Below are 13,556 nucleotides of genomic sequence, written 5' to 3' on the forward strand. Positions count from 1 at the left end.
TCAAAGCTGACTGAAAAGTGGTGGGTGGATGTATGGTGGGAATTTCAATGCTCTCCATCTTGCCAAAGAGCAGACAGCTTCAGTGAGACAGAGTTTTGATTAATTCCCTGTCTATATAAAAGAATAGAACTTGATTTTTTTTCCTTACTTCGAACTGGTAGCATTTTTGAGAAGTCACTTAAATAATTTGAGAAGAAAATGCTTCAGTTCACTCCTTAACTTGGTAAGGAAAAGGAAATGACTCTTTTTTGAATTTATGTGGGTGAAGGCTTTGCACATAAGCTGATTAAGATGAGGGGATCCTCTGACGAGCTCCCAACATGATTGAGGTTAAGTGCTCATAGGGTCTATGTATAAATATCTGCAAGGAAAACAGACGAGCTCTGCAACTGAATAATGGCAATCAAACTCAAAGTAGATTTTTTCTTTCTGTATATTAGATGAACACCTGCCACTTGGCTTGAATCTCTGGTACCTAAAGATAGTGCAATTCAGTGCTGTCTTTGAAAGGAATCATGCTGCACACCTCACATAAATATCAGTAGCTTAGAGACAGTCTCTGCAACCAGTACAAGCAACTATTCAATTAGTAATATGGTTAACTCTAACAGAATTCTGCAATTACCATTAACTATTGCCTGACCTTTTTTCCTCATTCCATCTTCCAGTTCCGGCTTTCGACTGACTGTCACCACCTTCATCAGCAGGTTATTTCCTCCCTGTCGGATCATGGAGACCACTTGTTTGTGTCCAACCTTCACCACATTGATGTTGTTGACCTGCAAAAGAAGACAAAGCCATTTAGATCAGGACTCCTTTGCAGACTGAGTAGTATAGCATCAGGTGGGGAAATAAAAAAAAGATGGTTAAGGAAAAGTGTCATAGCAAATTTAGGAATATCACACCATTTCTATTGGTACCTTTTTTAACTTGAAAGGAGAGCAGACAAATTTGTATGTCCTGTGTAAAGTTTATAAGTTCCGAAATACTAAACTCTGCATCTTCAAGACACTTCAATAAAATGTACATGGGTATTTAAGTTTTTTTATTCCATTCCTTCTGACTTTTCACCATGAGTCCAAAGTATTTGACTTCTCATTTTCTTGCACTGAATCAATTTGCTGATGCTCTGACCATTTGCTTAATCTATTAATAGCTCTTTGTAATTTAATGCTTTCTCTACATTGTATAGAATGTTGCCTATCTTTGTATCATCAGAAAACATGGATACCAGGCTTTCTATCCCAAATATAAATACAGAGATAGTTGTGGCTTTAGCAGAAATTGTGTTGAATATCACTAGTCATATCCTGTTAATTTTAAGTACTTGTTCATTATACTATCTCTTGCCCTCAGTGTGTTTTAAACCAACTCAATAATTTGCCATGAACTTCAACTCAATCTCAAGAAGGCAACATCCATCATCAAAGATTCCCATCTGGGCCATGCCATCTTTTCGCAGGAGGTACAGAAGCCTGAAGTCCCACACCACCAGCTTCAAGAACAGCTACTTCTCTTCAACCATTCAGTTCTCGAACTGACCGGCAAAACCCGAGTCACCACTACAGTTTAGCAACACTATGACCATTCTGATGACTTTGCACTTAAATGGACTTTGCTTTTTTTTTGTTCTAATTGTGTTATTTTTCTTGTAAAAAATGTGTATAATTTATGTTTTTCTTGTGAATGCTGCTTATGTGATGCCATGTACCTGTAATGCCGCTAAAAGTAAGTTTCTCATTGCACGTGTGCATACATGAACTTGTGTATATAACAATAAACTCATCTTTGACTTTGAACTCAAGAGAATTTATCACATATCTTCTGAAAGCCTGCATAATAACAAATTCCATTCACTACTTGAGTCAGCTCCTCAAAAAAAATCAACTAAGTTTGTCAAGAATGATCTACTCTTTATAAATACCTGCTGGCTTTTTAATCATTTGAAACATTTCAAGACAATCAGCTGCTAACTATATTTAATTCTATACTCCTGTGATTTCCATTTAACAGATGTTAGATTAACTGTTCTATAACTTTTTTGGATTCCCTCTAATATCTCTCTTGAACAGAAAAGTGGCGTGCACAATTGATTGGTTCCTAAATCAAGAGAACTTCAGAAGATTTTGTTAGGGGATCTGCAACATTCCCTGCTACAGCCTTTAAAATGCTGGAATGGAAGCCATGTAATCTTGCGACTTTGTTACTCTTTAGTATCTGTATTATCCTTGTTTCTCTTACTATGCTTAATTTTGGTGAATCCTAATCCTTGATTAGATTCTTTGAGTTGTAAATATTGCAGCAAAGTAATTATTCAACATGTGTCCCTGTTCTTATTTATGTTATCACCAATATTAGTTTTGTGGTTTTCATTGCTTCTGACCATCCTCTTTTTCCTAACATAATTGTAAACAAATTGCGGTGATCCTGATATCTCTAGAAAATTTCTTTTCATATTCACTGTTGAAGCTCTTACTATCTATTGTGCCACCTTTAAACCACAATCATCAGAACCTGTGTCAGTTTTGTCCTTTTGTCAAGTTTTTCTTTTAGTTTTAAATCTGGAGAGCTTTGAAAAAAATGGCTGAGACATCTGCATTTCTGACATAACTATTTCTTTTAACAGCCTGTGATGGAAGCCACAGGGTCCTGAAGACTTGTCTAACCTAAGGACCATTATTTCCTTCCTTTGCTTCCTTGTAAACACATTAAATTCATACTTTTCCACCCCTTGCATTTTTAGATTTCATATAACATATAGAACATAGAACAGTACAGCACAGAACAGGCCCTTCAGCCCACAATGTTGTGCCGACATAGCTATTCCCTCCTACCTACAGAATGCCCATATCCCTCTATTTTCCTCTCATTCATGTGCCCATCCAAGCCCCACTTAAAAGCCCCCAATGAATTTGCCTCCACCACCCTATCAGGCAACACATTACAGGCATCCACTACTCTCTCAGTAAAAAATGTACCCCTCATGTCAGTTCTGAACCTAGCCCCTCTCACCTTAAATGCATGCCCTCTAGTATTGAATCGCCCAATAATGGGAAAAAGATATTGTTTGTCCACCCTATCTATGCCCATCATAACTTTATACACTTCCAACAGATCACCACTTAGCCTCCACCGCTCCAGAGTAAAGAAGCAACACAATTTCCTTGTGTTGATGCGATTTAGACCCCTTCATAGTGAAATAAGATATATGGTATTAATGAAGTGAATTGGTCTAAAATATCTCAAAATTTATCAAACCCTCCCACAAAGAAGCAAAACTTTTCTTTTGCGTAATATACAAGTCATTGGTAGATGCATCCACCTGAAGCCCCATTTCTAATGGACTGTCTCCTATATCTTCAATGTTTGATATTCTGCAAGTATTATTTCAGACCTATGAGCCATTAACTTAAATTCCTCAGCAAAAGGTGACAATAGTTGCTCAAAATCTCACATACCACTCCTAGCTGCTCCCCATACTCTTTGTGGCTTTTCAGTGAGCACAACCCTGACTCATGTTCTAATCCTTGCAGAAAGAGTCATGGTAAAAATTCCTGATAATGGTTCACAAACAAAAATGCTGAGTATCATGGGATGAGAAAGAAGAACGTAAAACTGCACCTTATATCTACACCTGCTCCACACTATATAGCCTGATGGAGCAAGTTCCCAAAGAGGATGAAATGAAAGAGTCTTGTGGGAGACCAGTTTTCATCACAGCAGTCAACCGTGCAGGTAGATGATAAACAATTCAGACATGCCAAACTAGTCAAAGGACAATTGGTTATGGCAAACATTTTTAACACATTATTAGGTGTAGCAACCTACTTTTCTTATACTAATCATGGTAGTCTCATTAAATTTATCCCTGTGGTGAATAGCTATCCATAACTATTCTATTCTATGTTCCAAGGGGCTTGACTTTTTCAGTTTATGAAACTCACTTCCCTGCCCTCCAGCAAAACTTTTATAAGGTGGGAACTCAAGGTCTAAGGCTATCATACACTGCAACAGATACTAGTTCTGTAGAGCAAAACACATGAAAGGAACTGCAGGGGTCTTTTAAATCAAGCAGCAGAAGAAACCATGACTAACATTTAATGGCACCTTACAATATTATGTGTGGACTCTAATGAATCCATGCTGAACCTGTTGTGGTTTGTACTAACTCTATGCTCTATCTGTCATGATAATATTTCATGGAATTCCAGAAGAAATCTGAATGTGCATTATACTGTCCGACCTTAGGAGGGTTTAAACTAGTGTGGTCGGGGGGGTTGGGTGGGAACCAGAGCAGTAGGTCAGCAAGTGAAGGATTGAGGGGAAGGTGGAGATGAGGTTAAGTAGGTTTAATAGGATGAACGGGCAGGGCAAAGTTAATGAACAAGATGGACATGATGGCTTGAAGTCTACTTATTTCAATGCAAGGAGTATTATGTTTAAGACAGATGAATTTAGAGCCCGGATTAGCACACGGAACTACAATGTTACAGCCATTACAGAAACTTGATTGAGAGAAGGACAGGACTGGCAGCTCAACATTCCAAGGTTTAGATATTTTGGACGCAATAGAGAGTGATGTAAAAGAGGTGGGGAGTTGCACTACTGATCAGGGAGAGTGTCACAGCTGCACGTCGAGTGGACATCCTGTAGGTCTCATCCAGTGAGGCCATATAGGTAGATCTCAGGAATAAGAAAGGTGCAATCACTATGATGGAGTTATATTACAGTTTTCCCAATAGCCATTGGGAGATAGAGGAACAGATATGCAGGCAGATCATGGAAAGATGTAAAAGCAACAGGGTTGTTGCAATGGGAGATTTTAATTTCCCCAACATCGACTGGGACTCACTTAGTGCCAGCGGCCTTAGATGGGACAGAATTTGTTAGGTGCATCCAGGAGGACTTCTTGAAACAGTATATAAATAGTCCAGCCAGGGAAGGGGCCATACTAGATCCTGTATTGGGAAATGGGCTTGGCCGGGTGATCAGAGTTTCAGTGGGAGAGCACTTTGGGGGACAGTGATCATAACTCAACGATAGTCATGATATCTGCACGGACTGCATTTTGGGGAAAAGGGCTAAATTGGGGAAAGGCTAATTACGACAGCATTAGATAGGAACTGGGGAGAATAGATTGGGAACACAAAAGGAAGCATATTTGAAGTTTAGGAAGCCAAAATTGGACAAAGCCCTTGAGGGATATAAAAGAAGCAGGAAATAATATAAACAAGAAATCTGGAGGACCAAGAGGGACCATGAAATATCCTTGGTAAGTATGATTAAGGAAAATCTCAAGGCATTTTATACATTTATTAAGAACAAGAAGGTGGTTAGAGAAGGGGGAGTTCCATTCAAGGACAAAGGAGGGAATTTATGCGCAGAGGCAGAGGAAGTGGGAAAGGTACTAATTGGGTACTTCGCTTCAGTATTCACCAAGAAGGACATAGATGACAGTGAGATCGGGGAGGGGCAGGTTGATATTAAGAAGGAAAAACATTAAGGTGGATGTCCCCAGGGACTGATGGGATCTAACCCAGGACACTGAGGGATGCAAGGCAGGAGATTGCTGTGGCCTTGGCTGAGATCTTTGTATCCTCTTTAACCATAGGCAAGGTCCCAGAAAATTAGAAAATAACCCGTGTTGTTCCTTTGTTTTAGAAGGGTAATTGAGATAATCCATCAAATTACAGGCCAATGAGCCTTATATCAGTGGTAGGGATATTACTGGAGAGGATTCATAGGGGAAGAATTTACTCGCATTTGGAAAGGCATGAACTTATTAGGGATAGTCAGCATCAATGTTTGTGGTGAAGGTCCTGTCTCACAAATTTGATTGAGTTTTTTTAAGTTGCTGACAAAGATGAGTGATGACAGTGATTGATGAGGGTAGGGCAGTGGATGTTGTCTACATGGACTTCAGTAAAACATTTGACAAGGTCCCTCATGGTAGGTTGATGCAGAAGATGGAATCACATGGGATCCACAGTGATTTGAAAGGTTGGATTCAAAATTGGCTTGGCCATTAAAGACAGAGGGTAGTACTGGAGAGGTGTTATTCTGAATGGAGGTCTGAGATCAGTGGTGTTCTGCAAGGTTCGATGCTGGGACCTCTGTTCTTTGTGATATATGTAAATGATTTGGATGAAAATGTAGGTGGGCTCATTAGCAAGTTTGCAGATGACATAAAAACTGGCTGAGCTGTGGATAGTGAAGAAGGTTGTTGAAGGATTCAGCAGGATATAAACCAGTTGGGAATGTGGGCAGAGAAATGGCAGATGGAGTTTAATCTGGACAAGTGTGAAGTGTTGCACTTTGGAAGGTTAAATGTAAGAGGAAAGTATACAGTAAATGGCAGGACTCTCTGATGTACAGAGAGACTTTGGAATGCAAGTCCATAGCTCCCTGAAAGTGTCAACACAAATAGATAGGGTGGTAAAGAAGGCACACAGCATACTTGCCTTTGTCGGTCAGGGTGTTGAGTATAAAAGTCAGGCAGTTATGTTGCAGCTGCATAAAACTTTGGTTAGGCCACATTTGGAGGATTGTGTGCAGTTCTGGTTGTCACATTACTGGAAGGATGTAGAGGCTTTGGAGAGGGTGCAGAAGAGGTTCACCAGGATGTTACCTGGATTAGAGAATATTAGCTATAAGGAGAGATTGGACAAAGTTGGATTGTTTTCTCTGGTACGTCGGAGGCTGAGGTGCAACCTGGTAGAAGTATGTAACATTATGAGAGGTGTAGATACGGTAGATTGTCAGAGTCGTTTTCTCAGGGTGGAAATGTCAAATACTAGATGGCATAACATTTAGGTAAGAAGGGCAAAGTTAAAAGGAGATTTACAAAGCAAGTTTTTTTACACATAGAGAGTGATAGGTGCCAGGGAAAGTGGGGAAGCAGATAGGATAACAACATTTAAGAGGCATTTAGGCAGACACATGACAGACAGAGAATAGAGAGATATGGAGCATGTGCAGAAAGATGGGAAAAGTTTAAATTGGCCGCATGGTTGGGACGGGCATCATGGGCCAAAGGGCCTGTTCCTGTGCTGTACTGTTCTATGTAATCAATTCCAGAATTATGTAAGTTGTTGTTAAGACTCTACTTAAGGAAGGCAGTTTGGAGAAGGTTCACAACTTGACTCCTTGGATGATGGGGTGCCTAAAAAGGTGAATTCAGCAATCATTGGAGATTAGAAAACTGAGAGGTGAACTTATTGAAAGTGAGGGGTCCTGATGCTGAGAAGATGCTTTGCCCCCAAGGGAATCTAGAAGTAGAGGACATAGTTTCTGAATAAATGGCTGCCCATTTAAAATGGAGATGATGGGGGATTCTTTTTTCTCAGAGGATTGTGCATCTTGGGAGTTCTCAGAAAGCTGTGGAGGCAGAGTCGATGACACAGACCAATTCTTGTACAATGGGGGCTGTGGGGAACAGGCAGGAAAATATAGTTGATGCCAATTTTGATGTAACTGAATGGTGCAGCAGGCTAGAGAGGCCAACTGACCTCCTCCTGCACTGACTTCTTATCATCTGCAGCAGTGGATCCCTGTACCAGACGTGATAATGGAATCATACTTTCACAGCTGGAAGCATTTAGTAGGCCTGTTAAGAGCCTCTGAACTGAAACATTGACTCTATTTCATTTCTCACAGATGTGGCCTGACCTGCTGAGTATTTCGAACATTTTCTGTTTTTAAGACTTCCAGAATTATCAGTTTTTTTTTATTTTCTCTCATCTCAGAAGATCCTAACGTAACATGCTCAAGCTAATTCATACATTAATTCAAACTAAAACGTAATTGTGCAAAGACACATGATACTAACCCTCAAACGTCCACATACACTAAAATACACACAGTTCTCCATGTGCACACACATAATCATACACAAAAACTCATGGTTGCACATACAATAAACAGACAAGATGTTTAAGGAGAGCATTGATTGGGAATGCCATCTTTTTCTTCATCCTTACTTGAGAAGTACTGCTCATTTACTGTCCTGTATGCCCTCTGTCCTGAAGTCACTGCACTACCACAGACCAGCAGGATAATTGAAGTATACAGGAATCAGTCATAAAGTCACGTGACAAGTTTCTCTTCTCCTACTCTCTGTATCACCCTATAATAGGTAAAGAAATTCACAGTGACTGCATCTGAACTTGTTGTGATATCACAGGCCTTTGAGAACATAAGATGAAATTGATTGTATCAGTCAGCCCAGGCCGTTAACATAATGAAGCAGTGAGGACACTGGTACTATGTGCTTTACTTAATGATTATTGTAATTCACCCTGCAAACATTTCAATTTGACAGTAAATGGTTTTAAACCAAACAGTAGCAATTACCCTGTGTCAGAATCAGCAAATCCTGCTGCTCTTTTTCTGTTTCTTGTTCTTTATGTTCACAAAATCATGAGAACAAAGTGCAAAAAGGGTCTATTTTACCCTGAGCAGGAACCCAGTACTAGATCTGACACAGGCATCATATTGCAAGCCATAACCTTGTACCTGGCCTGATATAGGTAATAAACTCAGAATTGGAGTACTGTACTAGACCTGATAATGGAATCATACTTTCACAGCTAGAAGCATTTAGTAGGCCTGTTACACCCATCAAACTCCAAAATTGAACTCTGCACCAGGCCTGATACATATATCACAGCCAGAACCTTGTACCTGGCCTGCAACAGATATTGAAGAATACGATGATGCTGGAGGATCTTAGCAGGCCGGGCAGCATCAGTGGAGAAAAGCAGGTGGTCAACATTTCGGGTTAGGACCCTTCTTCAGGACTGAAGATAGGAAAAGGGTAATATAGAGGAGGGGAAAGCAGAGCAGTGATAGGTGGACAAAAGAGGGGAGGTGGGGTGGGCACAAGGTGGTGACAGGTAGATGCAGGTAAGAGACAGAGATAGGCAGGTGCGGGGGAGGAGGGGAGAGTAGATCCACCGGGAGATGAGTCAAAGGTAAGGAGAGAAAAAAGAAAGGGGGGGGTAGAAAAAAGAGAGATAGGCTAGGAAAGGGAAGTAAAGAAGAGGCATGGTTGGGGGGGGGGGAGGTGTTGGGGGAGGAAGGGTTGAGGATTACTTAAAGTGGGAGAATTCAATGTTCATGCTGTTAGGCTGCAAGGTTCCAAGATGAAAAATGAGGTGCTGTTCCTCCAGTTTGCACTTGGAATTCTCCTGGCAGTGGAGGAGGCCGAGGACTGAGACCTGACGTATCTGTGATTATGTGGGAGGGGGAGTTGAAGTGACTGGCAACGGGGCGATGCAGATTGCAGTTATGGACAGAGCGCAGGTGTTCTGTGAAACGGTCACCTAGTCTGCGTTTGGTCCGTTTCACAGAACATCTGTGCTCTGCGTCTCCCTGTTGCCAGTCACTTCAGCTCCCCCTCCCACACTTCACTGATATGTCAGTCCTCAGCCTCCTCCACTGCCAGGAGAATTCCAAGCACAAACCGGAGGAACAGCACCTTATTTTCCATCTTGGAACCTTGCAGCCTAACAGCAAGGACATTGAATTCTCCCATTTTAAGTAATCCTCACCCCACCACCTCACCTTCCCACCCCGCCACACACACACCCACCCCCAACAATGTTTCTTCTTTTCTTCTCTTTCCTGGCCTATCTCTCTTTTTTCCTAACCCCCTTTCTTCCTCCTTACCTTTTGACCCATCCTCCGGTGCATCTGCTCTCCCCTCCTCCCCTGCACCTACTTATCACTATCTCTTACCTGCATCTACCTATCACCAACTTGTGCCCAAACCGCCTCCCCTCTTTTGTCCACCTAGCACTGCTCTGCTTTTCCCTCCAATATATTGGGGTTCCCCTTTTCCCATTTTCAGTCCTGAGGAAGGGTCCTGACCCGAAACGTTGACCGCCTGCTTTTCTCCACGAATGCTGCCTGGCCTGCTGAGTTCCTCCAGCATCACAGTGTTTTTCATCTAGATTCCAACATCTGTAGTCCTTTGTTTCTCTGTAACATATATTGTATTCCCAAATGGAACTCTATATCAATTCTGTTATGTCTAGTAAGTTCTGAGCTGGAACTCCATACCAGGTCAGATGCAGGTATCATTCCCCCAGCTATAGCTCTGTACCAGGCCAGGTACAGCTTTCAGACTCCGAGATGGAACCCTGCACCACGTCTGTCACTAATAACATGTTTTTAGCTGGAACCCAACACTAAGTTTCAAACACTGAGCTGTGACCATCTACCAGGCTTCATGCAGCTATTGACATCTCAGCTGGAACCCTGCATCAGACGTGATACAGATGTTTTTACTCTAACCTGGAATCCTATAGCAGTCCTGATACAGATATTGTATCCAAACTGGAACCATCAGCTTGGATTGATATAACTCTCTTATCTAGAGCTGGAATTTTGCACTTGGCCTAAAATAATTTTCATTTTTTTCCCATATCTTTGAGTGTCTGTAATATTTGCTTGGTGCTGACCTCCAGTGGTGTTCAAGCAAACATAAAACTCTTTTTAAAATATGCATTCATTCACAGAATGTTGGCATCACTGGCAAGGACAATATATGAATTGCTGTGAATGGTTGCCCTTGAGAAGTTAGTAATGTGCCACCTTTTTGAACTGCTGTAATCCACTAGGTCAAGATACACCCACAGAACTTTTGGGTAAGAATTGCAGGACTTGACCCCACAACAGAGGAGGAATGGAGAACTATTTCCAAGTCAGAATGGTGCTTGACTTTGATGAAAGCTTAGAAATGGTGGTATTCAAAGGCAATATCCTTCAAGGTCATTGAGGGTGAGTATTTGTGATGTGCTAGCGAGAAAGCCTTAGCTGCTGAAAAGCACATTATGGATGGTATGAATTGAAGCCACATTAGGGTAGGGGCTGCATTTTAAAATTGTGGATAACATGTCGATCAAGCAGACTGATTTATCATGCAGAATTTCAAATTCCTTGACTTGTTCTTTGCAGATGGTGTAAAAGCTTTGGGGAGTCAAGGGGTGGAGTCATTCACTGCAGGATACCCAGATTCTGATCTGTTCCAAAAGCCATTGTACATGTGTGGCTAGACCAGCTAGGTTTTTGGTCAGCACCAATGACCCCCATACTCCCCTACACCTGGTCCCAAGATGTTGATAGTTGGGTATCATACAATGTAATGCAATTGGATGTCAAGGGAATATGGTTAGACTCACTTATGTTGGAGGTGATCAATGTGATGCACAAGTTACTTGCCAACTTTCAGTCTGGACCTTATGGTTCTGGCCTTACTCTGTGCAGATGCAAACTGCTTCACTATCTTAGGAGTTGCAAATGGAACTGAACAGATATCCTAACTTTTGACCTTATAAAGGAGAGAACATTGCTATGTAGAATGGATGAAGGTGGCTGGGCATGGAAAGCTATTCTAAACTCTTGTAGCCATGTCTTGAAGGTGACATGTCTTTCAACGATCACAACTATAGTCCTTTGTGCTAAGTATGGTTCCAGCTAATGGAGAGTTTCCTCTTTGTCATTGAAATCAATTTAACTAGGGGTATTGGTGCTGCATTTGGTCAAATACTGACTGAATTCAGCCCTTTTGCCATGTTTAGACAAATGCTTAAATGAGGGCTGCAGCTGGGCAGTCTTAGCAGAACCCAAAGTGGGCGTCTGCAAACAGGAAGTGCCATTTGATAGCATTGTCCGCAACATTTTCCATCTCATTGTTGACAACTGACTGATGAAGAACTGGCTGGATTGTGATTGTCATGATTTTTAGAGATAGTGCATATCTAGATAATTGTCTACTCTAACTTTTAGATGCCAGTTACAGTTTCGTTATAACTGTAATTAAATAATTAACTGTGAATACAGTTTGTTCTTGCATTCATTTCTACCACCCAGTTGTGAGCAATGCTCAGTTATTCAACCAGATATAATAACATCTCCCTCCCTAGCACCATCTTATTTTCACTCAACATCCACACTCAAACTTTGGTTTGTATCCTTAGAGCACTATAGATGCTCATTGTTGTTCTGCACTTTTATATCAGGGATCCCTATTATTATGAATTATTATACATGTCCCATTATACCATAAACAACAAAACCTATATTTCTAAAATAACACTCACAAAATGCTGGAAGAACTCAGCAGGTCAGGCAGCATCTATGGAGGGAAATAAACAGTCAATGTTTTGGGTCGAGACCCTTCTTCAGGACTGGTTATTTCTAAAACTTCCTTCACAGAAGCATTATCAATTAAAATTGGGTACCTAAACTGTAAAGTAATGTGAGGCCGGATGACAAAAATTTGGTAAATAAATATAGGTTTTAAGGAATGTCTGAAGGGGAGTGGAGAGGTTTAAGGCAGGATTTCAAGAGTTTAGGATTAGGTAGCAAAAGGCATGCCTACCAAGGACAAAGAGTTATTAAAATCAAGCATGTGCAAAATGTCAGAATTGCATGACTGCACAGATCTTGGAAGTTTCAGAGACAGGGAGGCAGAAGGCCATGGAGAGATTTGAGAACATGTATAATAATTTTAAAATTAGATCTGGAATCAGAGGAAGTCAACAAGTTCACAGGTGATATACAGACAGGAAGTAGGAAATAGGCAATAGGTTTGAATGTGCTCAAGCTTATGAATTGTTGAAGATGAGAGGCTGGCCAGGAGGACATTGGAATACTCCATCTAGAGTGAACAAAGGCATGGATAGAGGTTTCAACAGCAGATAAGGAAGTAGGAGAAGATTTGAAGAATGTTGCAGAGCTAGAACTTGTTGATGTAGGAAATATGTGGTTGCAAAGTCATCCTGGAGTCAAATATGACATCATATTTGTAAACAGTTTGGGTCAGCTTCAAGAAAAAAGATTGAGTCAGTGGCTAGGGATTCGAATTTGTGGCAGACACCAAAGCCAAATGCCTAAAGATTCTTGAGCACTCATTTTACCGTTGGAATAGATCAGTAAAGGGCACCAATAACCACTCTGGGTGTTGCACATTTTTTTGATTAGGAAGACATTGGCCCGTGTTGCGGCGTGAGCTGGAGGGATCAGAGCCTGGTACTCACAGGATGGGGTGAGACCAGGGACAAAACTGGCAGTTCGTTCTGTTTGGTGGGGCAATTGGTGGAAACAGGCTAAAGTTTAACACTTGTGTTTGGCAATGAATTGGGGAGCTCTTTGAGGATGTAATCGTGGATGTGGTGCACTGAGAGTTTCAGGAGGCTTTCGATTAGGCCCCACACAAGATGTTGATCAACAATGCCAGCACACATAAAATGATAATGCAAAACTAGGTCAGATTGTGCGAAGGGAGAAGGATGTAAGGAGGCTTCGAGGGGATACAGACAATCAAAATGAGTGGGGAAAGCATGGTAGATTGAATAGAATTTGAAATAAGTGTGAGGTCATCCAGTTTGGAGCACAAAACAGTAGAGCGATTTTTAACTGGTGATATATTAGGAAATAATTATGTTCAATTGGACCTAAGTGCCCTTGTACACAAGTCACTGAAAGCAAGTAATTAGAAAGGCAAATGGTATGTTGACCTTTACTGTGACAAGGTGTAAATATAGAAATAA

General features: G+C 41.1%; 1 protein-coding gene across 5 annotated transcripts in view; it reads right to left on the minus strand.

The window, feature by feature from the left end:
- Positions 1 to 13,556, minus strand: part of shank3a (SH3 and multiple ankyrin repeat domains 3a) — an 813,035-nt gene that overhangs the window by 135,549 nt on the left and 663,930 nt on the right. For all 5 annotated transcript variants that reach the window (XM_052034272.1, XM_052034268.1, XM_052034267.1 and 2 more), the window contains one exon: positions 644 to 779. In XM_052034272.1, coding sequence (XP_051890232.1) covers positions 644 to 779 — 136 coding nt within the window. The remainder of the gene's footprint in view (positions 1 to 643; positions 780 to 13,556) is intronic.

Source organism: Pristis pectinata, chromosome 19 (genome assembly GCF_009764475.1).
Source record: "Pristis pectinata isolate sPriPec2 chromosome 19, sPriPec2.1.pri, whole genome shotgun sequence".
NCBI classification, from domain to species: Eukaryota; Metazoa; Chordata; class Chondrichthyes; order Rhinopristiformes; family Pristidae; genus Pristis; species Pristis pectinata.